Source organism: Lepidochelys kempii, chromosome 1 (assembly GCF_965140265.1).
Source record: "Lepidochelys kempii isolate rLepKem1 chromosome 1, rLepKem1.hap2, whole genome shotgun sequence".
In the NCBI taxonomy this organism is placed as follows: domain Eukaryota; kingdom Metazoa; phylum Chordata; order Testudines; family Cheloniidae; genus Lepidochelys; species Lepidochelys kempii.
Genome location: NC_133256.1, coordinates 235679800 through 235704535, shown reverse-complemented (window position 1 = coordinate 235704535; position 24736 = coordinate 235679800). Strand labels below are relative to the sequence as shown.

At 39.8% G+C, this 24736-nt stretch overlaps 1 protein-coding gene across 1 annotated transcript in view; it reads right to left on the bottom strand.

The window, feature by feature from the left end:
- The window catches only part of PLCZ1 (phospholipase C zeta 1), a 122600-nt gene that overhangs the window by 18838 nt on the left and 79026 nt on the right, over positions 1 to 24736 (bottom strand). The window contains exon 9 of the mRNA XM_073319008.1: positions 23101 to 23217. Coding sequence (XP_073175109.1) covers positions 23101 to 23217 — 117 coding nt within the window. The remainder of the gene's footprint in view (positions 1 to 23100; positions 23218 to 24736) is intronic.

The window sequence follows — 24736 nt, the reverse complement described above, 5'->3', positions numbered from 1 at the left end:
TTGTATTGCTATACATAATGGCAAAGGGGAAGACTCCAGCTATAAAAATGAGAGTTTGGTGACCTCCAATGAAAGTAGAGCACCTAAGTGTCTTTTGAACCTTTAAAATCCCTCCCAAAGATGCATCCGATGAAGTGAGCTGTAGATCACGAAAGCTTATGCTCAAATAAATTTGTTAGTCTCTAAGATGCCACAAGTCCTCCTTTTCTTTTTGCAGATACAGACTAACACGGCTGCTATTCTGAAACCAAGCAATATCTTGAGTCTCCTAGATCGTAATATGTATGGATAAATTTCTTAGTTTGTTGGTTTATTATAAGCATATGAAAATATATTTAAACAAAGCTTACTGAAGCTGCTGTGATCATGGTGCACTGTGGTACAGTTCTGTTCCCAAAAGACTGCCATCTGGAAGAATTGCTCCCAGATGCTAAGGCATATAAAATGGGTAAGGTTGGACCTAAGAGATGTCAGGACAAGTTCATGGGTAGTAAAAAACATTATTTTTTATTAAAAGTTTTTAGTGGATAGTAAGTATACAATTATGTGTCAGGAACTCAGATGGCTCCAGGCATTGTCACCAGGCAACCTGAGTAGCTGGGGTGGGCCCGGTAAATGCTCACTAAGTGATTGTGCTCCCTGATTGGACAGGAAAGCTTGTAGATCATCATTTAGCCTTGTATTATCCATAGCAGCACAGCGGCACTCAATGCATTCTGTGCCGGCAGCTGCAACAGACATGCTTCCTGTACCAATCCTTGCTCTAATTTGCTCCTGTTCCCACTCCAATCCTAGTCTCTACCTCCCTTTGGACACCCCACTCCTGACTCCTGGCTCTGACCTCCAGCCTGACTCCTGACCACAATTCCCATTCTGTCCTGATTCCTGGCTCTGACCATCGACCTGTCTTCTAACCACAATGCCGGTTCCGCCATCCGGCTCCACTCCAGCCACTAGGCCTGACTCCTGTTTTAACCACAAGGTTGCACCGCCTACACCCTGGAGTGTTACATTATTCAATCAATCCAAAGAAGAGGGGAGGCGACTATCCCCTAAAAAAGGAACAAATTGAGAAGAGAAGTAAGAAACAAAGAAGTGGAGAGGTCATCTACAAGGTGTTGGAGAACAAAAAGCATTTGAAGTGGTAAAATGATAGAGAGTTTTACAGTGTATAACAATGGAGCATTGATTATACATCTCAAGAAAAACAAATATAGGTCTGATCTAGGGCTGTCAAGCAATTAAAAAAAATTGTGATTAATTGCGTGATTAATCACACTGTTAAACAATAATAGAATACCATTTATTTAAATATTTTTGAATGTTTTCTACATTTTCAAATATGTTGATTTCAATTACAACACAGAATACAAAGTGTATAGTGCTCACTTTATATTTATGTTTGATTACAAGTATTTGTACTGTAAAAAAACAAAAGAAATAGTATTTTTCAGTTCACCTAATACAAATACTGTAGTGCAATCTCTTTATCATGAAAGTTGAACTTACAAATGTAGACTTACGTATAAAAAAATTGCATTCAAAAATAAAACAATGTAAATTTTTAGAGCCTGTAAGTCCACTCAGTCCTACTTCTTGTTAGACCAATAGCTCAGACAAACAAGTTTGTTATATTTGCAGGAGATAATGCTGCCCATTTCTTGTTTACAATGTCACCTGAAAGTGAGAACAGGCATTCACATGGCACTGTTGTAACCCCCGTCTCGAGATTTTTAGGTGCCAGATGCGCTAAAGATTCATATGTCCCTTCATGCTTCAACCACCATTCCAGGGGACATGGGTCCATGCTGACTACAGGTTCTGCTCGATAACAATCCAAAGCAGTGCAGACCAGTGCATGTTCATTTTCATTATCTGACTCAGATGCCACCAACAGAAGGTTGCTTTTCTTTTTCGGTGGTTTGGGTTCTGTAGTTTCCACATCTGAGTGTTGCTCTTTTAAGATTTCTGAAACCATGCTCTATGTCTTGTCCCTCTCGGATTTTCGAAGGCACTTCAGATTCTTAAACTTTGGGTCGAGTGCTGTAGCTATCTTTAGAAACCTCACATTAGTACCTTCTTTGCATTTTGTCAACTCTGCAGTGAAAGTGTTCTTAAAATGAACAATATGTGCTGGGTCATCATTTGAGACTGCTATAACATGAAATATATGGCAGAATGCGGGTAGAACAGACCAGGCAGCATACAATTCTCCTCCAAGGAGTTCAGTCACAAATTTAATTAACGCATTTTTTTTAATGAGTATCATCAGTATGGAAGCATGTCCTCTGGAATGGTGGCCAAAGCATGAAGGGGCATATGAATGTTTAGCATATCTGGCATGTAAATATCTTGAGACGCCGGCTACAACAGTGCCGTGAGAACACCTGTTCTCACTTTCAGGTGACATTGTAAACAAGAAGCGGGCAGCATTATCTCCTGCAAATGTAAACAAACTTGTTTGTCTTAGAGATTGGCTGAACAAGAAGTAGGACTGAGTGGACTTGTAGACTCTGAAGTTTTACATTGCTTTGTTTTGAGAGCAGTTATGTAACAAAAAAATCTACATTTGTAAATTGCACTTTCACGACAAAGAGATTACACTACAGTACTTACATGAGGTGAATTGAAAAAAAACTATTTTTTTTCTTTATCATTGTTATAGTGCAAATATTTTTAATCAAAAATAATATACACTTTGATTTAAATTACAACACAGAATACAATATATATGAAAATGTAGAAAAACATCCAAAATATTTAATGCATTTCAATTGGTATTCTGTTCTTTAACAAACTGTGATTAATCATGATTAATTTTTTTAATCACAATTAATTTTTCTGAGTTAATCGCATGAGTTAACTGCAACTAATCAACAGCCCTAGTCTGATCCTCAATGATCCCTTTACCCTACCAGAGTGGTATAATGGGAGTCTCGGTGTAAATGTGTATCACACCCAATCTTTTCAAATTGTTCACATGTTAGTTCCTTCCCAGACTGCGAAATCACAGTTCATATGACCAGTCCTCCACATAGAAAGATATTGAAGTTTCCCATCTCTGCAGCCATAGTTTCTTAGTCACTAGGGAGTCACACAGAAGCCAGTACTCTTATTAATCACAAAGATCCAGAGACCTTGGAATTGCCTCCCATATAAATACCTGTGGCATGCTTGGGATCATCTATTGGAGGATGTGAGGAATACAGTGTATTCACCGTATACGATGTAACAGCATAGCTTCCAGAGCCTTATAGTACCAACAGACATCACTGTCCTTTATCCCAGCTTATATATCCTTGTAGGAGACCAATGGAACTTAATTATATAGCAATAGTAACCATTGTAAAAGGGCTGCATACACATATAAGAAGACTTGGTCCCTGCTCCAGAGTGCATGTACACTTATTTAAGATGAGTCACACAAGTGAGTATGGAAAAGGATAGGTGGTGATGAGGAAGTAGTCAGGTTATATGACAATGTGGTTATATAGACAAGCTATGTGCAAACATGATATTTCCAAATAACTTTAAAAATGGAAGGTTTTAGGGTGGGTTGGGATGTGGGAGTTGCTACTGATCTATCCACTATTGTTAGTTGACTGATTTCTTGTAGGCATCACAGCAATTGTAGGTTCTGAGGAGGAACATGAAGGAGAAAAGCCTTTTAGACTAGTTTAGAGTGAGTGAGACATGGAAGGGAGATATGGAAGAAAGCACCAAGATGAAGACACTAGCAACAGACATGGACAAAGAGTCAGATGAGATTACCATCACAGTCAGATAGGGGAAAGAGAGAAGAGAAAAGCAATGAAGAAGATCGGTGCAGAATTGTGATGGCCTTGAAAGTGAGGTCAAGAAATGTGAACTTGTTGCAGGGGAAAAGAAGGAACCAGTAGCAGGATTCAAGTGGGGATGACAAGCATAGAGTGCTGGTCAAGGACAATTAACATGCTCACTGAATAGTAGAAAGACATGAACCAGTCATTTAAGTAATCTCATGAGGGTAGGATAATGGATGACTTTAAAACATTAAGTGGCACATGGTATACTAAGCTGGCAGGCAGGTTCACTTGACTGATAACAAGAAAAGACTTGAGAGACTTCAAATTTGAGTAGACCGTTCAAATTAGATTAAATAGGGATGGAGCATGGAGACAGATTGTAATTAGCTATCCATAAAAAAAAAAACTTCCATTTTGGGAATAACATTTTAACACAGAAGGTTTCCTGTCCTGCAGCAAGATTGTGTCATCATCATCATCCACACAAATCCCAAAGGGATGTAACCTCCTTGCAGATTGAGTACCACCTGGATCGATCTCTAGCTAGATCATTAAAATGGGCTGGCTGTTTAATCTGTCCATTGTTGGCAATCGTATCATGCCACAGAAGCTTTTCTAAACTACGTGATTGCTGACTGTGCGGTAGCATTCCTTGGTGAATATGTTTAATAATTTGTTGGTTTTCTATCCTAATAATATCTATATACCAAGAAAGATGCCAGAACTGAACCAGTGCTAATGGAGCTGGTTGGTGGGTTCAGCTCTGAATATCCCTCATTGCTGATCTTGCCCTGCCACTTAATATGGAACTGCAGAAAAGACAACATGAATCAAAAATGTCAATCCACCACTCTTTGGCCTTCCTCAGCACCCATGTTTGACTGCTGTACAATAACGGTATAACCATTAAGAGCAAGATTCATTGCAAATGCTTGATCCAGAAGTAATCAATGTCCCATTACATGAAAGTGACTCTGGATCGGAATTCAGGATGAGACCTTCCTGTGTCAGTAGGGATATTGGTAGATAACAAAGGGGCTCTCTTGAGAGATCTAAAAGAGTTTTGTACCAATGTTGCTTAGCCCAGGCTAGAGCTCCCAAAATGATCCAGACCTGAGCTTATGTTCACTTTCTGAAAATGTGAAAATCTAAAGGAGCAACGGAAGCTACAGAAAAGCATGTCTTTTAGCAGATTTCCTGTCCATCCTGAATCAAAAAGGAGGACATTTTGCATTGTTGCTCAGGGAACAAGGTGGTCCAATACAGATTGCTTCAAAGACCATCATTCACACTGTTCTTGTGTTCTATGAATTAACTTGAGAGACAAGATGGGACCAGTACAGCTACAACTACAGTGAATTAACTTCTCAGTCAATACATTTTCTTTGCCAGCTCGCTGAAGGGGAAAATGATGCATCTGATAAGCCAAACAGCAGGCTCAAAGGGCTCTGTGACTTCCTGACAATTTCTTGGAGCAAGCACCTCCCTGCTGAGGTCAAACATTGTTGCTTTGTCCATTAGCACTTACACTATATGGTCCTTAAGTATAGCCAAAAAAAATTTCACAGCCCAGCTGATGACCTGTAGCTCTAGAATGTGTATGGCATTTTACTTCCCATAGTTACAATGACCCCAAACAACCTGTTCTTAGAAAAAGGGCCCTTCATCCAAGATCAGAGGTATCTCTAATGACTACTATTGAAGAATGGAGGAGGTACCATTCAGTACACTGTCTAGTAATTTCAGTAAGTTGAAACTGGAGGACTTTGTAGGGGGGAATGTTTTGGCAAAGAAAAACCAATGTTTGGATTATAAAGTTATTGCTTCTTTGGAAAACAACCAGAATGTGAAGGAGAATTATTTTTAATGTCTACTCAGTCCTTAACAGATGTCATAAAATATGTCTCATAATGATGTGAAACTCCATTTAAACTGGTTTTTAAAGTGTGGAAGACATAAAGAGAGCTTTCAGAGTAGCAGCCGTGTTATGCTGTATCCGCAAAAAGAACAGGAGTACTTGTGGCACCTTAGAGACTAATAGTCTACATGGCTCTTGTATATTATTTGCAATCTTTTCAACTACAGTAGTGTTATTAGGTCAATATTGAGTATGTATTATGGGCTGTGTAAAGATTTTAAATATTTGTTATTGATATAAGGATTTTCTGTGAAACCACGGTACTGATTTTTAGTTTAATGTCTGATTGAATTTAAGGAAAGTGACAAAGGGAACTCCTGTTTATGTGCTTTGGTATTTTTTAAAGTGATTTCTTCATGAGAAGGAGAGAATGTGCAAAATATAACAAAGGCAAGAATAAATTAAAATAAAGATATAGGTAATTGGAGCTACTATTATAAGATCTCATTCTTCATATCTTTTGTGTACTCAAAACTTGAAATTGAAATCAATAGGAGACTGAGATTGAAAGCAGGGTCAAGTTTATAGTGATCTCTCTTATTCTCAGTTACTCTTATAGGTTTGCGGTAATATTTTCAAAAGCGCCTAAGTAACTTAACTTCTATTTTCAAAAATTACTTAGGTGCTTTTTGAAATTTTTACATCTCATCTTATTAAATGTCATTCTAATTGATAATATGTAGGAGTTGGCCTGGTCCAGAAAACCAGTAGACCACATTTTACATGAGGAGTAGAAACTTCCAGATGTGAAATTATTTTTAAACCATCTAAAAACATCTGAAACTGAAAATTAGGACAAACCACTTCAAGGTGACTGAATATTTTTGGTAAATAAATATTTTATGTACCAAGGAGTGTGCATTCACTTAACAGAAACAGCCTTCAAAGGCATTGGAGGATCCATATCAGTAGTAAATAAATGTTATCCAAAATAAAATATGATAGTAATCTTTCTCCCTTGCACCATAAGGACAAGTAAAATAATATAATAATACTCTTTACACTTACATAGCACTGTACAAATATTAACTAACAGAACTCTCAGCCTAGGCCAATAGGGGCTATGGTGGTTTTAGCCTACATTAGCAAGCCACCTGATCCTGGGTTGCTCTAGGGGCTGCAGAGTCTCATATCTAAGTCCCTAGGGCTATCTGAATTGTGTTAAGTTATGGCAGCCTCCCCAGGCTATCCTATGGGCCATGGTTGCCCCCAAGGAATGCTGTTGCTCCATCCCTGACATGCCCCTCCTTTTACCATTCCCATCCCCCACCAGCATAGCCCCTATGCCAGGGCTTGGTGGGGGACCCTCAGAAGGCAAGCTTATCGCTGTCTTCCACTAGGCCTGCACCAGAGGTTTTGATGACCATGTAAGAGCCCCCTTTACATTGCTCCTATCCTTATACTTGATGTAAGCAGGCAAGGGCATGGGTGAAGATCTCACCAAAGGTTATAAATGATAACTTAAGTGCTTACAATCAGAAGGGGGCACCTGTTAAGATATATTGTGATTCATTTCCTTGTAATTCCTGGTTGGCTTGATTAATGAGTACATAGCTTGATGAAGCTTGATATGCAATCAATCCATTCCTATTTGTTCTAACTTGTCTTCTTGCTGCATGCAAAGACTATTGCCATATTGTATTATTCACCTTTGGACCTCAATTTCACTAGAGAGTAGAGTAAACTCTACTCTGTCACTATCTATCTCTGCTGTCTGTGCTCACCACTGAAGCATTTCAAAACAAAGGACCTCATCCTGCCAATAGTTAGCTTATGAGAAATGCTTAATTTGAGCCAGGGATTGCCACGGCTGAGCCCCAGTATCTCTAGCCGTGGCAGTTCGTAGCCCCGGCACCTGTAGGCTTGAGTTCTGCCACCTAACTGCTTGAGCTTCGACACCTCTTTCATTACAAATTAAGCACTGCTTATGAGTAACTTTTACAGACATGTGTTGTCCTACTGAAGTTAATGGGATTACTCCCACAAGAAGTTACACACATACAGAAGTGTTTGTAGGATCTGGGTCAAAGTGTAGGAACAGTCAGTGTCTGAAGAGCATTTGGACCGATTACATTTTATAGCTATAAAGACATTTTTATCAGAAAAATTAAAGAACTCGTCATTTTACTTTTTCTAATTACTGTCATTTTTTCTTAATTACAAGTGTGAGTAACTCTACTGCAAAAATGTTTAATTATTATAAATCATTCATTGTCCATTACCCAATTGGATTTGAAAACTGGTTTCCATGAGGATCCTTTTTCTATGGAGAAGAGTATTTCATGAGAAGAATAAACAAGCATTTCTGATAAACTGTTAAAACTAAAATCTAAGTTGCTGTTTAAGTTAATTATGGGAACATGTCAATTTGAAAATTACACTTCTGTCTAAAATTAATTTACCTGCTATAGTTTCTTGTAACACCTAATTTTATTGTACTTGAGAGGCTGGAGAAAAAATGTTTCTCATTGTTTCAATTACTTTGTGTTTTTGACAGCATGTTGTCTATAGTCAAAAGAAAAGGAGTATTGTGGCACCTTCGAGACTAACCAATTTATTTGAGCATAAGCTTTCTTAAGCTACAGCTCACTTCATCGTGGCATCTGATGAAGTGAGCTGTAGCTCACAAAAGCTTATGCTCAAATAAATTGGTTAGTCTCGAAGGTGCCACAAGTACTCCTTTTCTTTTTGAGGATACAGACTAACACAGCTGCTACTCTGAAACCTGTCTATAGTCAGTTTCATTATGCCCCTCTTTTTTGTGAGGGTACCTAATACAGCAATTAGGAAAATGAGATGATAATCCACAAAAATTAGCAGGGTGATTCAGGGCCAGCAGTAGCCACTGACACTGTTATCACTATCTTGCTTTTTTTAAAATTTGAGTAGACTACAAGTTCACAGTGTCTTTTTAATTGCCTGCAGACACAGATTTAGTGAATTTAGTAAGGAATAATGATTTTGATGATCATAAAAAAAAAAACCTTGATGAAATGAAGATTCTGTTAACGTGGCTTCTTGGCTAAAATCCATCATAGATTAAATTGGTAAATATTCTAGCAGGAGATAATGTGCTTCATGGTAATCAGGCTGCTTTGTGCTGCACAGTCATAAACCTGGCAGATGTGGGCACTTACGATTTTCTTTTGTAAGGAGAATCTACACAACAATCCCCGGATTGTGGGCAGCCCGGAGGTGAGGGATGACAAGATCCAAGGCAACAGAGAACCAGGCTCAAATTTCTTACTGGGTTCCATATTTTGTTAAAATTATACATGCAATTCTAATTTTCAGCATATTTTTTCCAAATGTATATAATTGTTTGTACTGCAATCTAGCGGCTTATTGACAGCATAGTGTTACCTTCCACTTAAGGTGGACAGAGCACTCAGTAGTATTTAGTTACATAGTGCTTGAAGGCTGGCCTTGCCCTAGGAACCCTGATTGGCTGGGGATGGGCAGATAAGAGAAGCTGGCCTCTCCTTCCCCACCTCACCCATCCAGAAAGCTCTCAGGAAATCCTGCTTCTGCTGCCGACTCTCCTCTGGAGCAGGGAGTTGCCTTTCTGTGGTTCAAGAACCCACACAAGCTGCAGGAAAAGGCATGTGCTGCCAAGGCAAACCTGAACTGCCCTGAGCTCAGGGCTGGTGGATAGGCCCAGTGAACAGCCTGTGTGCGTGTCCTGTGAGTCTGCACTAAGTGGAAGAATAAGCCACGGCCCAAAGGGAAAGAGGTGCCTTAATCTGAGAATAAGGAGCCAGTGCTGAGAGTGGAGGGGCAGCCAGCACTGTATTTAGCTGGAATTATAATTCCTTTTAGGCAGCTTGGTTTTATGTCATATTCCCAATGACTGCACTTTTCAATGACACTGGTGTTCTGCACACGCTCAACAATGTATGAGGCGTGTATTCGGAGTGATTCCTGGGTGAATTCCTGCCTCACCAAAAGTTCTAAAAATCTGAAAAAAACCTAGCAATGAGGGGAACCCCCACCAAGCCAGGATGAAGTATTTTTAATGTGTTTATGTTTTAATGTTTGTTCCACGTCACCACTATGGGTTAGAGTTCCGTCATCTCCGAGATTTCTAGGATGCTGATCTTGGATCACTCAATAAAAATAACTCGAGGAGGGAGTAAACACAGGGGAGTGGGTGACCCTATCAGTGAGCTCACTGCAACACCACATGTCTGGGACTCAGGAGAAGCACAATTTTTCCCTCTCTACTTCCAATCCCATTCAGGGTCTTTTCTAGCCATCAATACATGTGAGGCAGTTAATAACACAATCAGAGACCTACCTCTAAAAATACTGAAACAGGGCACTCTTTAAGTTTCACTGGCAACAATTACAAAATGCTACAATCTAAATTTGATTCATGTGAATCAAAGTTGGATTCAGTTTTCTCAAAGATGTCAGATTGGGAACAAAGAATCTCCAGTGTTGGGGGGAAAGGGTGACAGAAAGAAGAGAATTCTTGAAGAAAGAATTCACTTGGCACTTGTGCCTTATTAGAAGATTAAATCTCCAGCATGGAGTTTAATACAAGATAACATTTTTCCACACTGGCTAATTGAGTTTATAGAAAACTTTATTGAAATCAATTAATATAAGAAAATTAAGTATCCAAAATCTTTGTAAAATGGGAGAAATTATCTCAGTTTCCTGTTTATAAAATTCCCTTACCTAATTTGACTTTTCATTGCTTAGTCTGTATGTCGTTCTAATTTCTCCCAATTAAATCACTGTCTGCTTTATCTATCTCAACAAAAACAAACAGTTAAGCTGACTCTGTTATCACCAAAAAGAAAAGGAGGACTTGTGGCACCTTAGAGACTAACCAATTTATTTGAGCATAAGCTTTCGTGAGCTACAGCATTCAACCAGTTTCACATTATGAGTACAGTTGGAGAAATGAGTGTAATAAAGAATTTACAAATAAAAGATCACTAGTTAAAATTGTAGAAGAAAATTATGGGAACTATGTTTTGAATGTCTGTCACAAGGCTTTCCAGTTTCTGTGCTGTTTGGGGCTAAATTGCAGTTTATAAAATAATAACAATACTCTATTTATTTATTTATTTATTTATTTACTGCAATGACACTAACGTCTTATGAACACATTTAGACCAAAAAGAAGCTCACCTACCTGAAGAAAATGAGGTATGGTCTGATAAGGATATTTTAGATAAATATTTATTACTAGACCATAAATAACTGAAATATTTGATTGTAAACTGATTTCTTGTGTATCTATTATGCCAAAATGCATAACGAGAGTAGTCTTTTGAATAGTTAAGGTTTGGGGGGGGTTCTTTTCTTTTTTGCATTTAACTTGTTTTACTGGACTTCTGGACACGTTTGTTTGTTAAACTTTTTGTTACTATAAACAGCTCAGAACACTTACCTGTTTTCCTTTAGTATCGTTACAACTATAATTTTATTTACAGACTGAATAAAAACTTCACATAGTTTTAAAAAATTCCTGAGTATGATGTCGTTTGCTATTGAGCAGATCTGACAGATTAAGACTCCTAAGATTTTTCTGCTCAAACAGGAAAATATCATTTTATGGACTTTTGCCTTTTTGGTGTGACAAATTAACTAGTGCATTGCATTCATACAATCCTATATTTTTTTAAATAGTTTCATACATTTCTCTTGTCCTGTGTACTATTTATAAGTTTAATAAACTTCTGATTGGAGGCCCCTTTGTTCTATGGATTCCTTTCATTTTAATGGGTAGGGGAAAGGGAGGATCCTGGCAGCAGTGGCTGGCAGGAGAAGGAAGTCCTATCAGCACAACTCCACTAGCTTCTGACAGGTAGAGAAACAGGGATGCTGGAAGTAATGCAAAGATACAGGTTCTTCAGATTCCTTGCCCACTCCACAAGGATGGAATGTGGGGGCAGGGGCTTTGATCTCCTACCATGACGAATCAGAGAGAACTAATGGGAACTTCAAAGAATTTTCCTTTCCAATGGCCCAATTGCACAAGTTTATGAGGTATCTAATTTTGCCCTCGGTGAAAACCTGAAGACAATATTCCCACATTATTACAACAGCAAATGAAGAACTTCTCTTTACTTTGGTAGTTCCAAGTGTATGTGGTCAAAACAAGCCCTCTTTTGGAGATACACACATATGTGTATATGATAGTGTACTTAACGATATATTTGCTGTGACAGAGTGGAATTTCTACATAAAATAAACAAAAAGACTGAATACAGACCATCATTCACTTAACTTAAAAAAAAACCCAGATACCTGGCATGGATCTGATGGTAAATGTAGCCCTAATTGCAAAATATGGTAATATTCTACTCTTTGAAATGTTGCAGTAGTCAACTACTGGAGTGATTTAACTGTATAACTACTCTTTAGTGATTACAGTTTTGTATATATTTATATCATAAGCTTTTTTTTTTTTGGCAAGAAACATTTGTTTGTTCTGTATTTGTATACAGACAATTACAATGGGGTCCTGGTCCATGACTGGGATTCTAGGTGCTACCGCAGTAAAAATAGTAATAATAAGAAGACGAATACACTATACTATCAGATAATATCATGCCCCACAATATACCTCGAATAGTATGGAGAGCACTAAAGAAACTCACTGGCAGTGTGGCAGCCTAGAATTCATCCTTCCTGGTGGGATGAAATGGGGAGAAAGTAAAGCACCTCCCCTCACTGAAAACAATAACTAGAAAATGGGGGAGTGAAAAGGGAAGATAGAAAAGGAAAATTACCTCCCACAGGAACAAGAAGTAGCAGGGGAATAAATGCAAGACCTCACCCACCCATTCCCCAGAAGGTAGGAAAAGGTGGGAAATAGAGGAACTTACCTCGTTATCAGCCACCATAAAGGAGGCAAACAGAATGGGCGGAAAGAGCTTGTTCCAAACAATAGCAGGAAGAATGAAAACAGCAACAAACACTGCATTATAATGTCAGGTTATTACCCCATTGTATTTCTGTGCAAAGTCGTTTGATGATGAAGTGGCATTTTGGCTCTTAAAGAGTGAGGACAGCTAGAGTAGACCTCTTACTGTGGAACTACCTGGTTTTTTTAGATTGCTCCACTTTAACTGTGTGAGAGTTTCATTCTTAGGTTACGTTAGTGAGACGATCAGAGTCTCTGTTTCAATCGCAAGTTCTTTGGTTATTTTAGATTTCAGCACTTTATAATAAGCATACACATAGCCTATAAAGAGTACGTCTTCATATTAGGGGATTCAGTCACAGACCAGCTATGCTAGAATTGCTAAGGGTCATTTCAGGCTTGTAAGCCAAAACAAAACTGTTCAAAATAAATTTCATAACACAAATTGTGGTGCTCTCAGGGCAGCATATAGATCTAGATCAGTGCTCCTAAGTATATCAATAAACATATTTTTGGTTCTTCTAAACTAAAATTCTGCACCTGGTATGCCATGCTGTCATTACACAAATAATGGTAAATTCTGGTCATTCTTTTAGCTTGTTATTGTATATTTTATATTGATATCTGTTTATTTAAATAACTGCACTGAGTTTTCTTCCACTGCATAAACATTTGCATTCCATTTTATTTAATAAATAAAAAAGAAGAAGATATGGATGTGCAAAAGTAGTTCTTTCCATAACTACACTAATTGTATAGGGGAAGCATACTAATTTTAGCTGACAACAGGAAGTTGCTGCGGTGCTTTTCGTCTTTGTAAAAGTCTAGCTTCACAAAGCCCATTTTGATCTTTTAAGGTCTGTATTTTTAATAAATGCCCCATTCTAGGGTTAATGTTTTTAATGGAATGGGCATAAGCACCCAGTCAAACTAAGAAAATATCACTTGAGGCAGGTAACGGAAAATACTTTCTGTTGACTGCTGATTTTTTAAGTTATTCATTGTGATAAATCATCACTCTCAGGTCCATTCCTCTCACCATGGCCACGGGCCTGGTCCAGTGCCCACTGAAATCAATATCAACAACTTGTTTTCCGGGCAGAAAGCTCTTGCTGCAAATAGTAAAATATTGCCCCAATAAATGGGTAGCGGGCTAAGGTGGATTTTTTCTCTAGGTTTATCCTCTGTGACACAGAGGCTCATTTGTGGTTCACTACTCTGCGTCAGCAGCTCTTGTCAGGCGTGAGATAGATACTCACTAAAACTAACATACTGTTGTCATAATCTGTATCTAAAATGTGCCATGTACGATATCACTGGAAAACAAATAACTCAATAACCATTAATATTCTTGAATGATGTATGGACCAGATGTGTACAAAAAGTTATAAACAGTTGCTAGAATTATGTTTTTAAACTGTTTGGCAAGCAATGCATCAGCCCAGTATTCCCAAGAAAAAGGAATATGTAATTGTTTGTCTGACCAGCCTGGTTGTCAAGCAGAGACAATGCTTACCTTACATATAATGTAAACAAAGCTATCAAACTAGGGGAGAAGATGGCATGACATCTATACCCCAGCAGAAGACAGAAACTTTATCTGGGCTATAAAGTAATTGAAACAACTGATGATACACACAGTATTACTGTATTATAAAAGTGTATCCAGTAAGGTATTTTCTGAAAGCCAATGACCCACTGGTGATTAATATAATTGTGAAATGTATGTATTAACAGTATATGAGGAAACATGGATACTTAATGCTATTGTACTTTAAAGTGTGTGATCAAACACAGAGAGAAAGGGAAGGCAGCTATCTACCATCTCCAATGAAATTAAGCAAGGTGCAACCAAAAACAATGGAAAGCTCATTTAATACAAATGAGTAGGGGGTTGGGAAGTCCACAGGAAGGGAAGAACAGCATGAGGTTATCATGTGTCTGGGGACAAAACAGTAAATCTGGGAAGATATAATGAGAGAGGAGACGTCATATTTGCATCCATCACTAGATGGGTGCAAAGGGCCAGAGCTCAAGAAAGATGGGTCCTTCAACCAAGGGGTTGCAGTCTCTGGGAATGGAAGATTGATACGGACCTTGAACAAAGATTGTAGCTTGTTAAGTTAGGTCCTAGCCATTAGAAAGTGTATTTTTACTTTTGTTTGTTTATAACCATTTCTAACTTTATTCCTTCTACTTGGCATTGCTTACTCTCTGTCCTTTTGTTAATAAACTTGTTTTATTTTTACAATAAATCAACTTAATGTGATGTTTGAAGGGAAGGGTGTATTTACCCCCATTAAATTAATAAGCTTTTATATCTTTACAGGACAGGAATGGACACTTCAGGGCAAACAATTTTGGGTAAATTCAGGACTGAGAGCGTGTTAAGTAGTAACCAAGGCTGGTGGAAGCCAGGGTGGGGCTTTTGTGCTGTAGGCAGGCTCCTGGAGTCAGAGATGCCGATGCAGGGATGTACAGCACACAGACACTCAGGGTGTGACCTGCGTGCTTGTCTGCTGGTGCACAGGATGTGAGCCACAGCATCAGAGTATTTAAGGCACCCAGGATTACAAGGCAAACAGTGACACAACCCCTCACTGGTCGAGATTGAAACCCAGAACATGACATCCTCAACCCCAAATTCTGAAATAGAGACCAAACTTACCTGAAAGGAAGGATTACTGAGATGAGTTTGCTCTGATGAATCAATCATTAGATAAGGGAAGAGGTGGATGTATTCTCTGAAATATGCAGCTATTAGTACTAAGCATAAACACCCAAAGAATTGTAGACAGATGCAAAGGGAGCATGTGTATGCAGAGTAGTTGTTTCCCACATAAATGTTCAGACCTTTATGTAGGGAGGTCTAATAAAAATGAATAGAACATGAATACTTTAGACTGAGAGCTAAGAACAGGTCTTCACTGAAAAAGGAAGGGATACAAGGATTACTGATGCCCATGTCAAAAGAAATGAAACTGAAGCCATTGTGAGGGCTGGCATCAGAAGAAGTAAAAGAAGTGTGATTTGTTCATAGAAGTTCTACAGGTTTATTGAGATCTTCTTTGCTGTCTTCCTTAGAGTCAGACTGAGAGACACCCATCTTTTATATTAGTCAAACATGGTGAAGGCTCTCTAAGAAGAAAGACTACAGCTGATTTTCCAAGCCAGTTAGTGATGGAAAATGTCAGAAACCACAGACTATTGTGGTGATCTCATGGCAGGCATGTCCCATTAATTCGAAGGACAAGGTGCCTGCTGCCATAACTGACAAATCGATGTGCCATCATACTATATGGACTGTCTGGATAAGAGACCTGCATGACCTGTGAATATGCTGCACAGCTTAGTCAAAAATCAAAGAAGGCCTCAAATTCTTAGAAGCCTCAACACATGAGAACTCACTGTGTAACCCGCACACCTCCTGGGTGTGCTGTTCTGTCCCATCTAGTGGTACCAAGACCACTTAGAGCAATGATGGGCAACCGTCAGGGTAAATCACTGGCGGGCCGCGAGACAGTTTCTTTACATTGATGATCTGCAGGCACGGTCGCCCGCAGCTTCCAGTGGCCGCAGTTCGCCATTCCTGGTGCAGGCCGCAAGGATGTGCTGGCTGCTGCTTCCCACAGCTCCCATAGGCCAGGAATGGCGAACGGGGGCCACTGGGAGCTGCGAGCAGACATGCCTGCGGATGGTCAATGTAAACAAATTGTTTCCCGGCCTGCCAGCAGATTACCCTGACAGGCCGCGTGCAACCCATGGGCCACAGGTTGCCCACCACTGACTTAGAGAGATTAATGAGTCTGCTCTACACCCTTAGCTAGGGGCCATATCCAGGGCCATCCTTAGGCATACGCAGCATACACGGCTGCATAGGGACCTGAAAATTTGGGACATCCCTGGGTCTTAGTGTCCACCCTCCCACCTCTTCCTGTCTCTGTTCTGACCCTTCCTGCAGGCTCCCACCACAGCTGGCTGCTGCAGCCTGTGAGTCTTCCTCCAGAGGGGATCTAGTACTTAAAAGTGAACAAGCCTTCCAGCCTGTCAAACCTATTAGCACAACACTGAAACTGTTAAAGAGCCAATCAAGTGGTAATGACAGGTTTCAGAGTAACAGCCGTGTTAGTCTGTATTCGCAAAAAGAAAAGGAGTACTTGTGGCACCTTAGAGACTAACCAATTTATTTGAGCATAAGCTTTTGTGAGCTACAGCTCACTTCATCGGATGCATACTGTGGAAAGTACAGAAGATCTTTTTATACAAATCAGGGAAAGGGGACAGTAAAAATGACTATATAGAAAACAGGGTCAAATGCACAATGCAGGATGCAAAGTCTATTGAAGTCAACGGGCATCTTTCTGTAGATTGAGATAGGCTTTGGATCCCATGACCAAAGTAAACAAACTGGAAAAAGAGAAAAAAAATGGCCCACCTTGATTATCATACACATTTTAAAGAGAGTGGTCACTTTGGATGGGCTATTACCTACAGGAGAGTGAGTTTGTGGTGGTGGGGGGTGGAGGGTGAGAAAACCTGGATTTGTGCTGGAAATGGCTCAACTTGATGATCACTTTAGATAAGCTATCACCAGCAGGAGAGTGGGGTGGGAGGAGGTATTGTTTCATGGTCTCTGTGTATATAATGTCTTCTGCAGTTTCCACAGTATGCATCCGATGAAGTGAGCTGTAGCTCACGAAAGCTCATGCTCAAATAAATTGGTTAGTCTCTAAGGTGCCACAAGTAATCCTTTTCTTTTTTCTCTTTTTCCAGTTTGTTTACTTTGGTCATGGGATCCAAAGCCTATCTCAATCTACAGAAAGATGCCCGTTGACTTCAATAGACTTTGCATCCTGCATTGTGCATTTGACCCTGTTTTCTATATAGTCATTTTTACTGTCCCCTTTCCCTGATTTGTATAAAAAGATCTTCTGTACTTTCCACAGTATGCATCCGATGAAGTGAGCTGTAGCTCACGAAAGCTTATGCTCAAATAAATTGGTTAGTCTCTAAGGTGCCACAAGTACTCCTTTTCTGTTCAAGTGGTAATGAAGCCATTTAACTGGCATTTGCCAACCCCCAGGTATATACAGTCTGTTTCTAAATTTACTGACAAAAACAGTTGTGCATTACCCGTCATATTAACTCTGAACATGTTAGTCTACAGGACCTTAGTTTAAAATTTGCTTTAAAAATATTTCATTCGTGTGTTGCTGACGATTATAAAATCATATCTCTAAAAAATCCTTGCATAGATTTTTCGATGCTCAGTCTGAGTATTCATCTTTAGCCTTAACTGCTTGGATCTTCAGACATATAGTTTTTGAAATAAATCCTTCAAAAGACCACCCTTATTTAAAATACAAATGCAAGCCTGGGCTGCCGCCAGGCACAGGAACACCAGTTTAATAATACTGCATAGGGCCCCATTAAATCCTAAGGACGGCCCTGGGCATATGGCTTTTAGCTCATGCAGTAGGGGCTCATGCACTAAACTCCAGAGATCTCAGGTTCAATCCCACCCATCAATGACCATCTTCTGTCAGTGTTATAACTGCACTAGAGTTGCCACCTTTTTAATGGCTGGTAACTGGACCCCCATTGCCCCACCCCTGTCTCTCACTGGATCATCTCCATGCCCCACTTCCCCTTCCAGCTGGGCTCCCTCTGCTCTGGGGCTGGGATGAGAGCTGCTGCAGCCTGACAAGGAACCTGCCTGCAGGTAGACAGCCGCCCCGGATGAGCAGGAGCTGATGCAGGTTAATGATCCTGAACTTCCCTGCACCCCCACAGTAACTGGACTTTTGGTGTCTGGTCAGTACACCGGACACTGCCAATTCCCCTTTTCGACCAGACTTTCCCGTAAAAAACTGGGCACCTGGCAACCCTACACTACACTTGAAGAGGAAGTTTTGTCAAAGGCCTCTTGTACGTAGGAGTTCCCAGGATGAAACTCAGGCCATAGTGCTGGTAAAGCCAAGGAAGAAAAAGGGACAGTTGGGGAAGATCTACTGAATGGAGCTTTGATAATTGAGCCTTGGAATTCAGTCATGTTTGGTGAAATCAACCTAATTAAATCAGTAGCTCAGGGTATCTACTTGGGTCTTAAAGGTTTGGAACCCACATATACAAAAACTACCAACCTGTTCCCATATTTACTGCACTTTACAATGCTTCTTCAAAGGCAGATTCAAATGATAGCAAGAAGGGGACTGAGCCAATCTCTTCTTCCTTTTATTTTTAATACTTCTATCAAGGAGCCTGTGATGTGGTATACAAACCCCAAACTGGGACAGAAGGGGTTAAAGGACGATACTGGGCCCAGCTAGCCCCGCCCCTCCAACCCTGCTGAGCATGCTCCAACTGGAGACAGGGTAGAAAAAGGAGCAATCCAGCTCACAAGACTGAGAGTTGCACAGACCTACCCTGCAGGCCACTGCCAAAAGGGGCTAGAGACACCTCCCTGAAATACCAGGGCTGTTTGCTGAGCCCAGTTGGTGCTGGCAATTTGGTTTCCTTTTTATTTTTTCTTATCTGGGATCAGAAGCGGATGTAGCAGTGCTAGGAAGCAACCCAGAGAGGGTAACTCAGAGGGTCCACCTCCAACCCCGGGGTCAATGCTACTGACTCTCCCAGGGCCCTGGGTCAGAGCCCAGTGAGTGTGCAGGCCTGGGCTCCCCTATCACTACCCCACAACCGAGTGGATGCTAACCACTAGGCCACCCAGCCTACCAAAGACCCTACTATAGAGCCCAAAGCCTCCATATATAAGGTATGAACCTTTGGGATCCAAGCCTTTAGAGGAATGACTCAGAAATAAAAATCTACAGAACAAAGAGCCTAGTTAGAAAGGTTGGAATAATTTAGAGCTGAGTGAGGTTCAGATCCAACATATGGACCTATCCCACAGAAAGTGCTGATTGAGATATAACTGCCTTCTCAATGAGAAGCAAATAAAATCAATGAATGTCAGGCAAGATGGACCTGAGAGGTGAACTCAGTGCACAACTGACCACCTTCTTGCCAAATGCCCTTCAACCAGCTACTTAAGAAATAAACCAACTGGTCTGTAATGGTAATGAATATGCAGGTTATACAAAAAGTGTATCAATCAGTTACAATCTCAGGTATATCAACCCCCAACAGAGTGGCAAGACTCCAATGAGAAACAAGCACTGAGATGGAACCTTAGCAAACAACTTTGAGATGGAACTGGAAACACTGCCAATGCACCTTCAGCAACAATTCATCTGAGGACAAAATCAATATCATAAACAGGCCTATATGATGGCATGGACCAAAAACAAGTATACTAATGTTAAATATATATGTGTGTGTCAATTGTTACGTTTACTATTAACATCAAACCTAACTAACTAAACTTATATAAAACATAAACAAGCAGCTAAGACAGCAATGGGGAAGAAGAGCAAATGTTTCCAAATCTCACAATCTGTGGCAACAAAAATGGTACTAAGGGATTTGGGGGCTGTGAGTCCTTTTATTGCCAACCAGGCAGAGCTGTGTGGAGGAATATAAGCAATCCCAACAGCCACTACTTTCTAGATCACTCCAAGCTTTTGGAATTAACAGTATGCATGTCTCAAGAGTGGCAAACTGCAGAATCAGAAATTTAAGCTTGAGGCATTCCTGTTTTGGTTGCATTCAGGCTCCCAGCACCAGGAATAGGGATCTATCAGAACTGAAGCTTTGTTCACAGTGCTCCTTTTTAAGTTCTGTATTTATAATACACTGAGAAAGTAACTGGGAAAAATACAGACTATTAGAAGTTTAAATGATAACTTAAAAATTGGTTCTGAGAAGGTGACTGCCTCTTTAAATTGAGTGCACTTTGAAAACTGAGTTTAGAGACAGCAAAAGGAAATCAGCACATAGGAAAGTCAAGCAGTGCAGAGTTAGAATAAGAGAAAACATAGCTGTGGAAAGGATTACTCAATTTCTCGCTTTTAGATAATGTCGAAGAAAGTAACAGAGTAATTTAGAAAATGATTTTATTACTGGGTGTTTTTAAACACACAAAAAAAGAGAAAAAATAGAGAAATGAAAGTTAACAAAACCATTAAAAAGGGGGGGAAATTGTTAACAGTTGAGAGCCCCTCCAAAGCATAGTCAGTGGAAAAGTCATGTTTACTTGTAACTATTGCAAATTAGAAACTAATTTGAGTGGAGGAGAAAATGATAAAACTATCAAAACCAACTTTACACGGAAAATAAGCAAGTCAAACATAGATGAGAAGATCCTCAACCTCATTTCACCTAATTAGCACCACAAAACAGTGGGAAATACACCTGATGGCCCAGATCCACAAAGTGATTTAGGCATCACAACAGAGTGTCACAATCCCTAACTTTTATGCACCTAGAAAATCAGTGAAACAACAATGTGATGCACAAAGACTGAATTAAGTGCCTAAGCTCCCTGTGCAACGATTGAAGAGGGATACAGGCATCTTAGAATGTGATCCAGCACATTAGGTGGGAAGCTGACTATGCTAGCCAATGGCGGATGCCAACAAGAGGGGTGTGGCCCGAAGGCCTGCCATCTAAGGAGTTAGATGCTTAAGCCTGGGCACTGGGTAGTCACCTACCTTTGCTTGTGATCCACAGCCAGAACCCATCTCCTGAAGTCAGGCAGTTTAGGTGAATAAGCCATTTCTTGCAAGAATGAGTTAGTCACCTGCCTAACTAGACACAAAACAGCAGGAGGAAGAGGAGGTTTCCCCCTTTTAACTTTTAGGCTAGTGCACTCATCTGGTATGTGGGAGACCTGGATTCATTTCTCCCCACCGCTTGAGGAGGAGAGAGGATTTGAATAACGTCTCCTACTTCACAGGTGGGTGCTCTAACCACTGAGCTATGGGATATAGTGATTGGGACTCTCTCAATCAGTCCTGTTGAAGCTGTTCTACTTTGTATAAATCAGTGTTTCCCAATCTGTGTGCTGTCAAGCCTGAACAGGTGAGCTTCAGAATTTTTTGAAAAAGTACATGTGAGAACAAGCGGAAGAAAGCTGCCTTCTGGCTGGCCATCTGCCTCACTGCCCCGCCTCCTCCAGGGGTGAAGCAATCAATCAGAGCTCAATCTCCCTCTCTTCCCCCCTCCCATCCTGCTTGAGCAACAGCTTGGCTCCTCTGCCCCTTCCCTTCCCTCCTTCAGCCACCAGCTGGGGGTGGGGGAAAGAGTCCCTGGAGCTGGAGGTGTGCTGTGGCAGAGAAAAGGTTGGGAACCATTGGTATAAATAATTAAATAGTCACTGAGCAAGAGAGAGATAATGAATGACTCTTTAACCTGGTGGTTAGGACACCCACTATGAGGTAGGAAACCCTGGGTACAGTCCTCTTGCTCCAGTGACTACTTAATTATTTATTTAGCTATCTCTTCCAGGGCCTAGGTTAAAGGCCATTCTCAGGAGAAGGCAGGTATGGCTGAAGTATATCTGCATTCCAGCAATTCTCAGCTGCCCTTGGGGAGTTGGGCAGCAGAGTGTAATTTAGAACAGTTTTGAGACTCTTATCAGTTACACTGAGAATAAGGACAGACCTCAGCAAGTCTCAGGATCAGGAAGTTGGCAAAATGGCTAACGTTACCTTTCCACTTTTCTCCTCCCTCAGCTGCACCAAACATAGCTTGGTCACAGCCGACAATCTGGTGTGGAAGTTGTGAGGTTCAATGAACATAAAATGTGTAAGGATATAATTCATTCAATTTTTTAAATGAATATTGAAAATTATCCTGATTATGAATACTGTGTTTATTGTACAGTACACTCACTGTTTTTTCAAGGGCTGAGGTAACATAGTTAACATAATCTTAGCCCCAGAAGGCAGGGAGTAAATCTCAGACGATCTCAGAGAAATAATTGAGCTATATTGATTAAAAATATATCCCAAATTTAAAACAATAAAGACACTTGACCAGAAAGGAGGTATAGCATTTTAAATTTTCTAATTAACTTCTGAATTCTGTTTATATCCAAGTTTTCGCTGCAGTTTTGTATAGGATTTTTTATTTGTAAGTGATTCTTTAACTTTAGGAACTGGTGCAGAGAGTACTATAAACATTGAATTTCTGGTCTGATGAGAGGAGGAGTACAGACAGTATTGTTTTTAGTATCCACTAGCAGTCATCAAAAATGGCATAGCAGTCTAAAAGGCGAGTTAAAGATCTATTGCTATATTACAACTGCAATAATTATGAGATGTTTGGAGTGAGATAACAGCCATTAAGATACATTAATTGAAAAAGTATTACTGTAGTCAGACCAATCTATGTTCTAAGTCCTTAATAATGGGAGATGAGGCCACCATTGTATATTGACCTTAACATAATGATGAGAGCAAGAAAACTCATGTCATAATACTTAGGATTATGGAGAAAATATCTACCTAAATATTATGTTATATGCAATAATTCAGCAAACAATTTTGAAAAGCTTATATCCAAAGAGTCTGTGCCGGACTCTAAAATAGCACACACTGGATGGTAGAACATACCCATCTGACATCCTACGTTCCAGAATTCTTGAGGATTATAATTAGAAGAGGTCGCTCTAGTCCCTTTGGGATAAATTCTTGTAATAAAGTTGGCAGTATGCAAAACAAATTCATTAGCTGAAAAGAGAATAAAAAAATTTTAAGACAGGCATTACTAAAAAATACATATAAACAGATCTTGTTTCAAATAAATATTCAGATGATGTGATTTTTAGTCCTGATACAATTAACAGAGTAGTGATGTTCGTATTTCTTTAAAATATTTCCCTGTATCTAATGTTACCTAAGTATGTGCACTACTTTAAAAAAAGAAGACTAAATTCATAGTTAAAATCCATATAATTTGGTAACAATTAGTAACAGTAACTAAGGATGCAGTAACTAAGTTTCAATGAAGTCACACAAATGAGGGTCATTCTTGTCAGTTGCCAGCTTGTGCAGATCAAGGATTGACTGGTTCACATTCTTTTCCAGCTATTTTCTTCTGGAAAATATTTCACTATTTTTGTTGGTGGTGGTTTGTGTTAATGTGTATGTTTCACACTAAAAATAAGCATAGTCTTTTAGGGAATGGGGAGGACTGGAAATAAGAAATGTGCTATAAAACCATTTACTACTACAAGTGCTCAGTAGGTAAATTCTAGCCCTGGCTGGTATTAGCTAAAAGTTGTGCACTCTTGATTGCTGTCTCGTGACCTACATACAATGAATTACTAATTTGGCCCAGTGAAGAGGTTTCTATAACACAAAACTCACAACATTTAGTTGATAACCTTGTTCAGTCTTTGGAGAGAGGCCAGCTATTCAATGGGCATGGAGATTGACCTTCTCACTTCTAGAAGTATTCACGTCTTGAACAGGTCTGAAGCACGCTGGCAGGGAGGAGCTAGTTTTACTGTTACCAGTACTATTTAATCAGAGAACTTCAAGTCTTCAGCATCGTGAAGCTGACAGCTTAAGGGCATAACCTGGGTTGCATAAGGGCAGCTTGGCACCACTTTTCCAGTGGCACCAGCTATGACATTATCTGATTAAAATATTACCGTATAGATCATTGTTGCAACCGCTGTTATATAATTGCAACAAATCTTGTACAAAATGTTGCATGTAAGATGCCTACGGAATGTTATGATTCGCTGAATATGATTATGCTATTCGTGTGCACGTATCATCTTTATATTTGAAGTTATGAGTATTGGCTCTATACCTGTATTTCAGATGTTTGCTCCTGGGGTGACGACCACAAGGTAGTTAGCCAGCACATCTTGGAGGGACTATTCAAATTGAGTGGCCCACCAAAAGAACATTTAACTGACAATGAACCATGGGAGATGCCCATGTACACTTAATAGAATTTCCTGCTATGACTAAGAGGAATCAAGCATCACATGTGACTTGCCTGTGTGACACCAAACACCATCTTGCTACCTGTAATTTTCCAGAGAGCTTTGTTTGAAACAGTGAATTCCCTCCGCATGGCAGAAGCTATAAAAGGCCCTGGAAACACCTCCATTTTGCCTCTTTCCTGCTCAAACCTCTGGACTTATACTAATGGGAGCATTCTAACCAAGGGACTGAGGTCCTTCCAATGATTTGAAAGCAACCAAAGACTTATCAAGCCAGCAGTTTATTCCAT